General features: G+C 46.0%; 2 protein-coding genes across 3 annotated transcripts in view; one reads left to right on the top strand and one right to left on the bottom strand.

Annotated features, from left to right (window-relative positions):
- The window catches only part of IFT74 (intraflagellar transport 74), a 155,777-nt gene extending 152,213 nt beyond the window's left edge, over nucleotides 1-3,564 (bottom strand). The window contains exon 1 of one of the 2 annotated variants that reach the window (XM_069090424.1): nucleotides 3,372-3,564. The gene's annotated coding sequence lies outside the window, so the exon portion shown is untranslated. The remainder of the gene's footprint in view (nucleotides 1-3,371) is intronic. The other variant, XM_069090415.1, reaches the window with a different exon arrangement.
- Nucleotides 3,565-11,141: 7,577 nt separating this feature from the next.
- The window catches only part of PLAA (phospholipase A2 activating protein), a 33,130-nt gene continuing 29,371 nt past the window's right edge, over nucleotides 11,142-14,900 (top strand). The window contains exons 1-2 of the mRNA XM_069090322.1: nucleotides 11,142-11,559; nucleotides 14,409-14,602. Of these exons, the coding sequence (XP_068946423.1) occupies nucleotides 11,411-11,559; nucleotides 14,409-14,602 (343 nt within the window). The 5' untranslated portion in view covers nucleotides 11,142-11,410. The remainder of the gene's footprint in view (nucleotides 11,560-14,408; nucleotides 14,603-14,900) is intronic.

The following is a 14,900-nucleotide window of genomic DNA, read 5'->3' as shown; positions in this document are numbered from 1 at the left end:
TATCAAACTTCATCAAAGGGGTAGAGGCCTTTAAATTAAAAGTCAATGCGCCTGACATTGGTTTCTGGCAAAATTCTAGAAAAGATTATTAATTGTTTGCGAGCAAATAGAAAGGGAAGTGGTGAACACGATGAACCAAACTGATTCATGAAGAACAAGTTATTTCAGACTAACTTAATTTCCTGTTTAGCAGAATTACTAGAGAAGAGGACAATCAGGAAAATTGTAGGACTCAAAAATGACATAAGAATAACATAAAAGGGGCTGAAGATGAAGCAGCATATGGTGAAACCAACACTGGTCCTGGAGTCTGAGGCCCTGGCTTAAAATCCTGCCTTTGAAATTCTATGTGTGACCCTGAACAAATCACTTAACTTTTCTAGGCCTCAGTTTCCCCATCTCTAAAATAAGTGAGAGGAACTAGGTGGCTTCAGAGGTCCCTTCCAGCTCTATTATCTTAGAAGAAGAAGCAGGGAATATATGACCATTATCTTAAAATATATGAAGGGTCTGAACCTATTCTACAGAGATCCCACAAAACAGAAACAAGTTCAATGAATGGAAGCAAATTTTACTTTACCAGAAAGAAAAACTAATTAACAATCATATCTATCTAGAAGTTGAATAATCCAAACAGGGATTTGACACTAAAGGTTTTCCAACAGCTGCTAAATGAGTCTTTATCCCTCCATGTATTCTACTATTCAATGATACTGGCTTCCCGGCTCTTTCTTGAAAACAAGATATACATTCTCCCAACTCTGCATATTTCCCCTGACTCTCTTACATGCCTGGAATTCTCTCCTTCCCTGAAGTCTCAGATAAAACCTCACATTCTGTAAGAAGAGTTGTATAGTTTCCCATACCACTATTACCAAGCCTCTGAGATGGTCTTCAATCTGTCCTATCTCCATTTTGTTTGCACATAATGGTTTGCAGCCTGTCTCCCCCATTAGATGGTGAGCTCCTTGAGGACAAGAACTGTTTTTTGCCATTCTTGGCATCCCCAGTGCTTAGTACAGTAGTTCCTGCTAAATAATACTTATTCCTAAAATAATACTTATGCCTAAAGGGCCTAAAAAAATACTCATTGACGTAGAGGGGAATTCATGATTTAGTCAGGAGCTGGATTAGCTATCTATTATCTCCTGTATTCACTCCAATTCTGAGATTCTATTCCTATAAAAGTGCTGTTGCTGAGCAGATAGCAACAACACTAGTTTCTGATTATAGACAAAAAACAAAACAAGGCAAAAAAAAAAACAATTCAAAGACCCCTTAGATCCGAAAGTATGGCCCTTTGACTGAACCCAAACTTCACAGAACAAATCCCCTTAATAAAAGGATGTATTCTGTAAAACTTGGTCTCAGTCAAAAAAGCTGCACCCAAGGACTTAACGGCTACAGGGGGCCTCAAGATCATAGGTTCCCCACCCCTGCAGCAGAACAAAAACAGCATATTACAACAGCTTGCTAACTGGCCTCCCTCCAGTTTTTTGCCTTCTCCAACCCTGACACTGCTTCCAAAGTTATTTTCCCAATTAACAAGTTTGACAACATCACTCCCTTACTCTAAAAACTTCAGTGGTTCTCCAATGCCTAGGAATATAAATTCCTTACTCTAGTCATGGAGGTCTTCCAAAGATAGTTCCAATTCACCCACCCATTCTTATTCCACACCTTTAATCCCTTTACTCTGTAGGCAAACTGGCCTACTAACAAGTCCTTGCTCTTAGGCTGCCCGCGCTGTCTCCTTGTATATGTTCCCCACATCTGGTAGACTACTTCTCCATCTACCTATTGAAATTCTTCCTTTACTAAAGTCACAGTTCAGGTAGCAGAGTTATAGAGATGGCCCTTTCATTGTCAAATCTCTCATCCTGGGTTACCTTCTCCTCCACACGTCTGCGATAGACTGTCACAATTATTCATGTCCCTCTGTAAGGGCAATAGGAATTCCGCAATCTTCCCTGCCCCGTAATGTCGAATCCTGTGGTGGGAGGAGGTGTGCTGGACAAGTGGAACAAGAAGGGTGGAGCAGAGGAAACGGGGAGTCAGAGCAGTTAGAATCAAGGGGAAGAGAGGATGGAGGCAAGGAGACAGCTAGGCTTGTGAGTGTTTGTTTGTGGGAAGGCTTTGGGATGGTGTAGCTTCCTGCAGTGACAAGGTGTATTAGCTTCTTTGTTGCTATGATGGATTTGGTTTTCTGGTATCTGAATAAGTGTTTTTCTTCTTTCTTTTCTATGGGGAGTCTGTTATATTTTGTGATTCAGAACTATGCCAGCATATTCATAGTTGCTGTGAATATTGCCTTGGCAATACATCCTCTCACCTGTATGTCAGATTGTGAGCTCCACAAGGATGGTAACTGCTATTTTTTGTTTGTTAAAACTTAAAAAAAAAAGTTTCCTAATGCCGGCGTTTACCATAGCATCTTGCCCAAAGGAGGCTTCGATAAATGTTCATTGCATGAGGGAGTTTGATAAAAGGTTTTCTCCACAGGTGGCTTGGTAATGACTAGTAGCTATTTCTGTTGGAAACACCATCCCATGATCTCCCTTGAAGTCTCTTTCTAGGAGAAAATTACAGCATGTAAACATATTGGGGCTTATATTTTTGTTTTTATTTAGAAAAAGTTTGTGAAACAAACAAAACCTCCCTTTGCTTCTGTTCAGACTTAATAGCTGGTAAAATATGGAAATGACAAGTCAGCTCGCATTTATCTCGTGCTTGTGCTACGCAGCAAACACTGAGCTAAGTGAGGAGGAGGAGGAGGAGGAGGAGGGGGAGAAGAAGAAGAAGAACAAAGAGCAGCGAGAAGAGAAGAGACCCCTCACCAGGAGCTCAAATTCTAGTGGGGAGAAAACAGGAAAAGGCCTCGGTGCGAAGGAGACACACGCGGAGCAAACCGCGGTTCATCTCCGAGGGAAGGCGAGAGTTTATTGCGATGACTGTGGAAAAAATCTGGATCCTAGCACTAAGTCTGGCGTCACCCAGCTGCGAGACCGTGGAGAGGGCGCTCACCCGTAAAGTCAGGGCCCGCGTGTCTCCTCTGAGACCACCAAAAACACGCCGCGCTCCACCCCGCGGCTGTCCCACGTCCTTTGGGGCTTTGAAGTTTGGTGTGTTCTGTGTCTCGGCTTAAAAACAAACCTAGACCTTACCGGGCTTGGCTCTTTCCGTTCCCGCTCCATCCCCAAGCACCCCGAAACATGATGGGGGGGCGGGAATCACGGAGGCCTGGGCCCGGGGAGAGGCCAGGGGTGGGGGGCGGGATGTTGGGGTGCTGAGCAGGGAAGGGCTGCAGGAGAAGAGGGTGACGCGACGCGTAAGAGAGAGAAGGGGACGGGGTGGGAAGAAGGACGCCTCACCTCAGCGCGGGGGCCCTGCCGGTCCGCAGAGTCCGCGCACCCCGCAGCCGGCCAGCTGCTCCCGGGCTTCCAACAGCCGCCGCGCAAGGGCGCCGGAGCCCGTCTCCAGGCAACCAGACCCAGCCCAGCTCAGCCCGGGGCTTCCGGAGCCCTGCCCCTCGGCCCCCCCCTTTTCCCCCCCCCCCCCCCCCCCCCCTCCCCCCCCCTCCCTCCCCCCCCCCTTCCCCCCTCCCTCTGCCCCTCCTTTATCCCGCCCTCTTCCCCCAGCCTTCTCCCAGCTCCAGGGAAGCAGCACTTGGCTCTCACGAGGTTGCCTTAATTCTAACCTTCTATTCTAATATTTTTCTCCTATGGGAGTAAAGAAGAGAGAGGCTCCATAAGTGGCTGATAACTCAATCAACAAGCATTTATTAAGTTCTAAAGACCTACGTCTTAGTCTCTAGGAGCTTACATTCGATTAAAAGAGACACACATATCTAAGTATGCAGATGAATATACATTTAGAAATACATGCACTCATGTACATATACATACACTCATATATATATATATATATATATATTTTTTTTTTTTTAAAGCAATTGGGGTTAAGTAACTTGCTCAAGGTTATACGGCCAGGTGTTTCTGAGTGGGTGCTAAGTGTCTGAGCCCGGGGTTCGATCCCCAGGTCATCCTGGCACTGGAGCCAGTGCTCTTACTCGCTGTGCTACTTGGCCACCCCTCATACACTCATATTAACTTACATTATGTATATATACACATATACATACACGTGCATATACATATATACTACACATATACATGTAACACAGTGCATGCACATATAGTGCATGTATCCTATACTCACACATACATAGTACACATATACAGGCATACCCATATAAGTATATACATACTTATACTATACACACAGTACACATACATATACATATACATATATATATATATATGTTTGGATATACATATTTATACCTAAACTCAGCCTTCAGGAAGGATTGCATCAGGCAAAGCAAGCCATGCATTCTCTTAAAGACTGGATTTTTACTACCCAGCAACTTCCCCTAAACTTAATTAAGTACATACAGGTTAAATACAAGATAGTTTAGGTAGTGAGGGCACTAGCAGTCATGGGAATCAAGATGGCGTCATGTAGAACAGAGGATCTTTACCTGGGGTCTGTGAATTGTGTTTAAATTTTTTTTTTCAAAAGTGCACTTCAGCATAAGTGATTTCCTTTATAATCCTACTTATGTTATTTTGTGTATTGAAAAACATTCTGAAAAAGGATCCATAGGCTTCACCAGATTACCAAAGGGTCTGTGACAGCCATGAGGTGGCAGGTGAAGCTTGAATTGTCTTTAATGAAAGGATTCTATAAGGTAGAAGTTAGAAGGGAGTACATCTCAGGTGGGGTCAGCCAGGACAAAAGTACAGAGATAAGAAGTAGCATGCTCTTTGTGAGAGACAGCAAGAAGGCCAGTTTAGCTATGCAGTGAGAGTGTAGGTAGAGGGGTTATAAAATAATGAGGCTGGAAAGGTAGTTTGGGGCCAAGTGCTGAAGCCCTTTTAAAATACAGGAGTCTACATTTTGTCTTAGACTTAATATGGAGTCTATTTCAAATGATATAACATGATCAAATGAGATAATTTTTTAAAAGTGATTAGCACAGTGCCTGTGTCAAGTAGGTGCTTAATAAATGCATGCTTCCTTCCTTTCATTTATTGAATGTAAAAGTGACATTGTGAAATCTGTGCTAATAGAAAATGACTTTGGCAGCTGTGTGGAGGGTGATTTGGAGTAGGAAGACACTTGAGGTAAGGAGATGATAGGAGAATATCTGAATAGTCCAGGTCAGAGAGGTGATGAAGACCTAAATTAAGAAGGGGCACCTGTTTGAGTAGTGAGAAGGAGACAGATGTAAGAGATACTGGGGAGATAAAAGCAAGATTTGGCAAGTGATTGCATATGTAGGGTAAATAAGAATGAATGGAGAATTTTTGTAAACAATTGAGAAACTGAGAGGTATAGTGATACTCTTGAAAGAAATATGGAAGTTTAGAAGTCAAGGTTTAGAGGAAATGATAATAGCCAGCATTTATATAGCACATTAAGGTTTGCAAAGCACTTCATGTTACCTCATTTAATTGTTACAATAACCCCGGGAGGTAGGTGATATTATTATCCACATTTTATAGGTGAGGAAACTGAGGCTCAGAGAGGTTAAGTGACTTGTCCAGGGTCACACAGTTAATGTCTGAGGCAGAAGGTGAACTTAGGTTTTCCTGACTCCAGATACAGCACTCTTTCTACTGTGCCACCCAGCTGCCTCAGAGAAAGATAATATGTTCAATTTTTGACGGGTTAAATATATGATAAGTTTTGATGTGATAAGTTTGATGTGTCTATGGGACATCAATCAAGTTTAAAATATCCAATCCAATAGGCAATGTTGGGAGTAGAGCTCAGAAAACAAAACAAAACAAAATCCTCAAGTCGTACATATAGATCTGACGGTCAATTAAATAGATGATAATTAAACCAATGGGAACCAAAGGGTCACCAAATAGATTGTAAAGAGAGAAAAGAAGAAAACCCAGGAAAAAGCCTTGGGGTTAACCTGATGTTAGGAAGACTGATGTGGAGGATGACCCACTAAAGGAAACTAAAGAGGTGTTAAGAGAGTTTGGAGAAGTGGGAGAGAATAATATGAAGAATAAAAACCCAGAGCTGAATATCCAGCATGGTCAGCTGTCAAATGTTGCAGAGAGGTCAAGAAGGATAAAAACTGAGAAAAGACCATTAGATTTGGCAATTAAGAGGTTATTTGTAACTTTGGAAGGGAACATTTACAGCTGAGAAATGAAGTAGGAAGCAAGATTGCAAGTGTTGAACGAGTGAGGGAAAGCAAGAATTGGATGTAATATGTGAAGACATCTTTTTCTATGAGTTTGGCTGAGAAAAGGAAAGTTATAGGATGCTACACTGACAGGGTGTAGGATCTGGTGAGATTGTTTTTTTAAGCATGAAAAAGACTGGGACATGTTTGTATGAACCAGGGAAGAAAGCAGTAGTTAGGGAGAGATATTATTAGAGGGAAGAACTATTGAGGGAGCAATCTATGGGAGAAGATGGGAAGGGCCCATCCCATGGGATGGGTTAGCTTTGGGGAGCTGAAGAGCCACCTTATTATCAGAACCTGGAGGGAAGGAGAGTAGAGGACAATGCCAAACGATAAAGAAAAGGGAAAGAGAGAGAGTTTTTAGTAATTGATCTACATGGAATATTATGTATTTAAAAAGTAATAAAATAAAATAAATTTAAGAAGTAAATAAATGAAAAACTCAGAGAAGCATGGGAATGTATGAACTGATGTAAAATAACTGGAACCAGGGAGACAATATATAGATGTGTGTAATATATATATATGTATGTATGTATATACACAGTGACTGCCCGCATGTAAATCTTTTTTTTTATTAAAAAAAAAAGCTGTGTATAATGAACAAGCTTGACCCTAAAGAAGTGAGATGAATTTCCTTCCCTTTTTGCCAAAGGTGGGGGACACAGGTATAGAACATTGCATATACTGTCCAACTTGTTGTTGTGTTGATTATGCTAAACTCATTTACTTTTTCCTCTTCTGTTTTTTATTTGTTACAAGTGTAGCAACCTCTCCAGGGCTGCTTCTCTAAATTTCACTTACACTAGTATCCAATGTCCTCAGGGAGCAGTCAATTATGATTAAGGAGTTTTAGAAGCAAACTTTGAGGGACTGTGTTTGCTAATACTGCCACTCACAACAACCCTCTGTTGTGCTTCCCATTTGCTAGCAACCAGGCTGAATTGATGCTTAGAAGGCATATTTACTAAGCAAGTATCACAAGTTCAGATGTCCCAGAAACAATTCTTCTGAACTGGGGCACATTCTCCCCTTGCACCCAAAGTCCCTAAGAAGAGAGATCTCAGACTTATAGAAAATGATATTAAGGCGCACATGTAGGGAGCTTGTGTATTGGAAGGGTACTTTACAGCTCCTGATTATCGGACAATAGGATCAGAAGGGCTGGTGAAAAACTCACCCACCGCGTCCCTGACAACTTCCTTCTACATTGTCCATTTACTGAAACGTTGTCATTTCCCCTCCTCCCCCCCCTATCCAAGTTCGTGGGCTCCTTTGAGCCTATCCATGGAACCCTTGAGGCTCTATGGGTCTAAGGTTAAGAACTCCTGCCCTAGGCTAAGACAGGTACTTCATTCCCCAATATTCTGTTAAGTACTGTCACAAGATGCTAGTGGTAAGTTAAGAAAATTCTGAAGGAACTCCTTCCCTGGTTTGGCCTTCTGATTGGATTGGGCTCTGATAATGGGCCAGCTTTTGTGCCTACCAAGCACAGAGCTCAGGCCAAGTGGATTGGACCAACTGGACCCTGAAGGAGTTGGGAAAACTGGGTCACAGGTGCACCTCCAAATGAATCGGGCTTTCCCCCTTTGAAATTATATATGGGCAACCTCCACTCATCCTCCCAGTGATTAGAGAAGAGTTATGAGCTGAGGCTACTAGTTCTTCCTTAATTAAGTTCCTACAGGGATTGCAAGAAACACAAGGGAGGGTCCTGAAACCAGCTCAAGACACCTTGCCTATACCTGCGTCAGATCCTGTCAAAGTGAACTCTATCCCTGCCTGGCTCCACCACTCACTCCCCTGATGAATTGAAGGTGGACCCAGGACCAGATTTTCTGAAGTGAAGATTTTCCCGTGTTTCCTCATAATATTATTGTGCCCTTTCTCCATGTCAAACCCCCATGCTCCTAAGGGTAAAAACACCACACCTGGATTATGAGGAAGGGGGACCAAGCGCTCTGGACATTCCAGGCAGAGGAGGACTCACGGACAAGTCTGCCCTCTGTCCTGGTTTCTCTACTGTGCATTTCTATTGTCACTTTCCACTCATCAGTGGCCTAAGGGAAGGTCTGGGGGGGAACCTCCATATTTCCAGGTCAAAACACTTCCTGGCCCCAACTGTTGGCTTTGTATGAATGCCCAGCCTCTCTATTATGTTGATCTAGAGCTTCCCTAGGAAGTCTCCCAGGCATCCCATTTTACTGCTTCTTGGCCTGGCCCCCTCTATAGGCCTTGGTTTGTTTTCCCACCTCTCAATTCCAAATTCAAGCTTTCCTTTGTAAGGGAACCTAGGTATCAGCCCCTGCATGAGTTGCTTTTTGCCTGCTATGACAATGGCTCCATCACCCTGCTACCAGGCACCAATTGTGAGTGAAGGGTTCAACTGTGAATCAAGGGGGTTTGACTCTTGACATTTGTGAACATCCCCCATCTTAGGAGAGCTGCCTAAGAAACTTGCCCAAACCCAACGAAGCCCACCTAGGCAGCAAATCTGCCAAGTAAACCTTCCCAAACCTACTACCTGAAGGCCATAGCCCCTCCCCCCTTCTGTTCAGTTCTTGAAATAGATTTGGGAACTTTCCAGGTGGGCAACAAACTGACCGCTGGGCAACAATCATTAAACAATGCTATCCTTTGACTTCTGTATTTTCCCTGCTTGCTCCCCTTGGTAACGTTTATGTTATGGCTTTTGTCTATATAAGTCCTGAGATGTATATGCTTGGAACTGCCTGATTTGGGTACATGACCTCTGGCAGTCCCTGGGTTAATTTTGCTCCATAATTCAAACTTCATTTAAAATGATTAATGGGGGCGGCCAGGTAGCACAGCAAGTAAGAGCACTGGCTCCAGTGTTGGGATGACCTGGGGTTCAAATCCAGGCTCAGAAACTCAGCACCACACCCAGAAATAACTGGCCGTGTAACCTTGAGCAAGTTACTTAACCCCAATTGCTTAAAAAAAAAAAAATTAATGGTCTCACTCATTGTCATTCGTGTTACATTATTATACCTTTCTAACATGCCCGAAGTCACGTAGCTACTTACTAGTTAGGATCAAAATCAGTTAGCTTCTGATTTCTGCTACTTGTTACTTCTGGTATGCCACTTAATCTCTGGGTCTCAGTGTCCACATGTCTAAAATGAAGGATTGCACTACATAGTCTTTAATTTTTTTTTTCTATTCTATGGTCCAATACAAGTTGGAACCATTAAAATGACATAAAATGCTTCCCTCTACACTTCAATCTATGCTGCTTTCCAGTGCCGTATTGATATTCCTAAAACAATATTCAGGGGTTGTCTAGGTGGCTCAGCGACTAGAGCACCCGCCCTGGAGTCAGGAGGACCTGAGTCCAAATCGGGCCTCAGACACTTAACACAAAGACTAGCCATGTGACCTTGGGCAAGTCACTAAACCCTAATTGCCCTTCAAAACACAAAACAAAACAAAACACACCTTTCAGTCATTCTTAAGATATTTAAAAACTTACAATGGTTGTGCTTCCTTCTCCCAATAATTGTTTGTTTATTAATCTGTGAACATGTTTTGTTCCTTAGCAGAAAGTAAGCTCCTTGAGGGCCCTGAATACTTAATTTCTGTAATTCTAGCTCTGTTTTGGGCACAGAGTATCTGTCTAATAAATGTTTATTGATTAATTGATAAATATTCCTTGAATTAAATATGCCCCGTGCCATCAGTGAAGAAATTAATGTAGTAGAAGTTTACTTTATATTTGTTGTTCAGTCATTTCAGTCCCGACAAACTCTTTGAGACCCCATTTGGGGTTTTCTTGACAAAGATGTTCAAGTGGTTTGCCATTTCCTTCTCCAGCTCATTTTACAGATGAGGCATCTTAGGTAAATAGGATTCAGTGACCTGTCCAGGGTCACACAGCTAGTAATTGTCTGAGGTCAAATTGTAACTCAGATCTTCCCGACTGCAGGGACAGCCCTCTATCCTCTGTGCCACCTACCCGCCCTTAATCTATATAATAAAGGTTTATAATTTTATAGAACCTCATTTTCATCATGTAGCGTTTGATAAGAAAAATCTTTTTAAAGCAAGTAGCAAGTGTTCAGAGACTTTTAAAAATAACGGAGTATGTAGAGTAACTGTGTGGTTAACCACGGCCGCCGGGTCAACGAGCATGGATTAAGCACCAATTATGCGCCAGGCACCACGCTCACGACCGGGAGAGGCCTTGGGGAAAGGAGAAAGCGATCGCCGGCCTTGCGGGGCTCCCCGTCTGAAGAAGGGCACGCCGCCCGCACACTCGTGTCCCTGTACGCACAGAGGGCGGCTCAGCAGCGCGGCAGGGGGGCTCTAGCTGAGGTCTGAAGGGAGTCACCAAGCGGGGAGACCTGCGAGCCCGGGGCGCCTGCGGAGTGTGCCGCGGCCGTGGCTGGGCTGGGCTGGGGCGGAGGCGGGCGTGGCACGGCCGGGGCACACTTCCAGAAGACCCCGGGGCAGCGCAGTGGAGGGCGGGCAGGAGTGGGCAGAGACCTGGCGGTGCCACGACCCGCAGGCTCCTGCGAGGGCTTGGGCCACGGCGCGTGGGAGCCAGGGACTCCCTGTACGCGCCAGCTCAGCATCCAGGGCAGAGCAGACGTCATGGAGAGGAGTCCCCGCTCCGAGGCGCCTGGGCTCGGGGGTAGAACAGTGGATGCGCGGATCCGTGTCCTTGGGCCGCGATGCTGTCACCCACGCTTCCTCTTTTGGGAGCGGAGAGCCAGGGCACGCGCCCCGCCCCGGCGTCCTGCGTCACGCGCCCCGCCCCTGCGTCCTGCGTCACGCCCGCCTATCCGGCGTCCTGCGTCACGCCCGGCGCCGGCTGATGACGCGCTTCCGCCGTGCGGCCGAGGGCTGCTGTGTCAGAGCTTCGCGCGGTCCGCCTCCCCGCTCCACGCCCCGCCCGCCGGGTCTCCTCACGGTCCCCTCCCGTCCCCGCACAAACTCCGTGCGTGTGACTCGGGCGCTCAGCGGGGCGGGTCTCTGGCCGCCTTCTTCCCGGCCTCCCTTGGGGGGACTCTGCGGGCACGGGGTCGGTTTCCCGGGATTCCCCCCCCCCCCCCCCCCGGCGGGCGCGCTCCCTCCTCCCCTCCCTGCATCCCCGCGCTGCCGGGCGGATCCGGGGCCATGGCGAGCGGCGGGGGCAGGTACCGGCTGAGCTGCTCGCTCCTGGGCCACGAGCAGACGTCATGGGGAGTGGTGGCCGGCCTTTACCCGCCGGGGGCCTTCGTGGCGGTGTCCCGCGATCGCACCACCCGCCTGTGGGCCCCGAACAGGTGAGCGCGGCGCGCCCCGGCCTTCCCCTTTGGAGGCCGCGCGCCTGCTGGTCAGGAATCTCGGAGCTGAGGGCTGCGGGCCGCGCTGTGGGGGGCTGGGGGGGGGGGCCGGGCCCTGGGCGTTGGGCTGGAACACGGATCCGTGACAAAGCTGCGTGGTGCCCGCCCACGGGCGCGTCAGGGCCCCGCTTCCACCTTTTCGGCGCTGGGTTGGCCGTTCGTCCGCAGGGCCTGGGCTTACACGCGCGCCCACGCGAGCCTCGGCCGGATCCGCGTCTGGGCCCCGGAGGGCCTGCAGTCAGCTCCGCGGACGCGTCCTCCCACGCGCAGCGCCCTTCTCGGGGTGATGGCATCTTCCGAGCTTTTCTCAGTCCCTTCTTCGGGTGGGGCCCTTCCGCGGCGAGGGCCTCAGGCCCGCTCCCTCTGGGCCCGGCACGCTCTTGGAGCGCTCGGGGTGAGGCTCTTTCTTGCCTCCCGCGTCCGTCCGCCTCATCGCGGCCCCCGTGGCTCCTGGTGGGTGCTCGGGGCCAGGCAGAAGGAGCCCTGCCTCCCCTGTGTCGGCCCTGCGGACGCCCTCCCGCGTCTTCAGGGCCTCCGCCGGGCCTTCTGGGGCGCCTCGGAGACGCTCACAGGCTGGCCCCGAGCACCGAGCGCGGCCGGACCAGGCCTGGCGGCCCTTTCCGCTCCCAGTCTCTGACCGGACGCCTCCAGCGCCAAGCCGCCGAGCGTCCGGCGTGCTGCTGCCATTGCTGCGCAGAGATTCCGGCTTTCAGACGGCTTCCCTCCGGTCTCCCCGCAGTCTTCGCTGCCCCGCGCTCTGTGAGGGGCACTGTTTTCTGCTCCTGCGGACAGGTCTGCACACGAGTTTCCGCGTTACAACTAAGCGTTTGATCGAGCCTGACATCCTTTCAGAGTTTGTGTCTCAGGATTTTCCTTAACTGAATGCAAGAGTTGCTTGGTATTTGCTATACCATAATGTAAATAAAATTCTCAATTCACCAGACACTTATTAAACGCTTTCTTATGCACTCAACAATTGGCTTGTTCCAGGGAACAGAGATGAAAAATGACATGAACTCTGCCCTTAAGTGCCTCACCATCTTACCCAGGCTCAGACTTACTTCTAATGAAGAAAGGAATAGACCTTTGTTTTTTTATAAGTCCTAAGGTTTTGGGCTTGAAGCAGAACATCTAGGGACAAAGAAGGAAGATGACAACCGTATCAGCACCGGGGTCCAGTTTGTGTGGGGTTCAGACCCATTCAACTTTGGGGAGCTCCTAGTTACTTGTTGATTCTGCCTTTGAGGTGCCTGGATCACAATCATGGGCTTTGTGGGAGAGGGTTGAATTCTTGTCTTAAAGAGTCCATTTGTAATTCTAGACATTGGACCCTTGCAGGACCCTGTTGACTCCAATTGGGAATGTAAACTTGGGGCATGGGAAGAGACTGGAGCTGGAGAAGTTCAGCTAAGAGGCTATTGCAGCACTCCAAGTGAAAGATCTAAGGGTGCGTGTGTGCGCTGTGATAGGGGAAAGGGAAGGGACTACGGATTTAGGCAGGGCCTCTTCTGGGCCAGGCACTGTGCTAAGTACTTTTATCAATATGGGGTTTGGGTTCAGCCCGAGTCATTGTACCCCAAGAAATCGGATCAGTTGTCAAATCAGCCTCGGGCTTTATTTTTACCAAGACCCAATCCCCTTGAAGGAAATTATTAATGGCTTTATGGGAGTGTCTTGTATTGGCCATGAAATGACTGCAGCGTAAATCTTGAGTCTTCCTGCGCCTGGAACAGTTACCATGCTGTTGCGTGGGATTCCTTGGGCCTGCCTCTGATAATGTGATCTGGAGGAGACCTTGCTGTTGAGTTCTGGGTTAGCACAAGTGCACCTGTCACTTGGATGTTGTACTTGAGTGTTCTTTTCATCCCATCCCCCCCACTCCCTTCTCTGACTGCCCAGCACTAAGCTGCGTCTCTCCAGAAACGGAAGCCTCTGCCAGCCCTAGTCACAGATGGACTCTTAGCTGCACTGCTCATGCCATCCGCCGCCATGTGTTTTTTGGTCATCTCTTCTCATGTGCCCATTTTGTGTCTTCCCCACCTTTAAACTAAGTATCTTGCATGGCTGATAAACTCTGATTGATTGATTTGAAGCATCACAAGAGTGCTATGGTAGAGCTATGTAGAAGAGATTGATAATCCCATTTTCATGTCTACTACTGAATTTTGGCCTTGATGCCCCTGTATTAGACCATCTTGTGTAATTAGAATAATAAGCATGCCATTTATTAAAATGTATTCAACTCCAGAGCCATGTGAACACTTATATGTTAACAGCGTTATTGTCATTATTGAGATTTTCTATTCAAATTATTATAATTTCAGGAATCATTTCACTTGAACCAGAACTCTTGACTTTTAGAGTAACAGTTGCTGAAAAGTGAAATGAAGGTTCAATAAGTTATTAGTATAATTTTTTTTCTTTTCTTAAATTTTTACAAATTTTTTTTCTTTCTTTCCATGTCCATTATTCTTTCTGCTAATTGATGTATTTTAATGACATTTCTACTAGATTTCTAGCTGTGTATTAGTAACACTTACTTTGTAGTAGGCATTGCGGTACCCTTTTGTTTTTTAATTCAGTAGGAGATAAAACAATTGATTTGGTTAAGCTGCAAAACTTTTATTTCATTCTAGGTGATTTAACATAGTATCATTAGAATAACATACTAAAGTTCAACTTCAAGAAAAAAAAATATGACCACCTTGTATCTTTGATAGTTTTTCATATCTTAGGTTATATCTATGGAAATAAAAATATACAGTATATTGATTAGTGTATCTTTTCAGTCTTAACAGGGGTTTTACTGAAATGCACTGTATGAGTGGCCACTCCAATTTTGTTTCTTGTGTATGTATAATACCATCGAGTGACATCTATCCTCGGGGGCTAATTGCCACTGGTGGAAATGACCACAATATTTGCATATTCACACTGGATAGTTCATCACCACTTTATATACTGAAAGGTCACAAAAACACTGGTAGGTATAATTTTTGAGTTTGTTTTTTCTTTCACTTAAGTGTTATCCTCTCCAGGTTGCATAAGTTTCATATTTTCTGGTCAATAAGAGTCTTGTTTTTTATTTTTCTCTCACTACTACAGTGGCTCTAGTTTTCTTAAAGTATTTTTTAAAAATTCCATTTTGTTTTGATACTGTGTTAATGTCATAATATTTTTACATACCGGTAAAAATGGGTATACCTGAATTTTGGAATTAAGTCATTACTAGAAAGTAACAAATTCATTTATGAATGTTTGCATAATTTTGATGTTTTTCA

The sequence above is a fragment of the Petaurus breviceps genome, unplaced genomic scaffold (genome assembly GCF_028583685.1).
Source record: "Petaurus breviceps papuanus isolate PSGF00001 unplaced genomic scaffold, PetGlider_PUasm1.0 125, whole genome shotgun sequence".
In the NCBI taxonomy this organism is placed as follows: domain Eukaryota; kingdom Metazoa; phylum Chordata; class Mammalia; order Diprotodontia; family Petauridae; genus Petaurus; species Petaurus breviceps.
The sequence above is the reverse complement of the archived record's forward strand: the minus strand, read 5'-3'. Positions and strand labels throughout refer to the sequence as shown.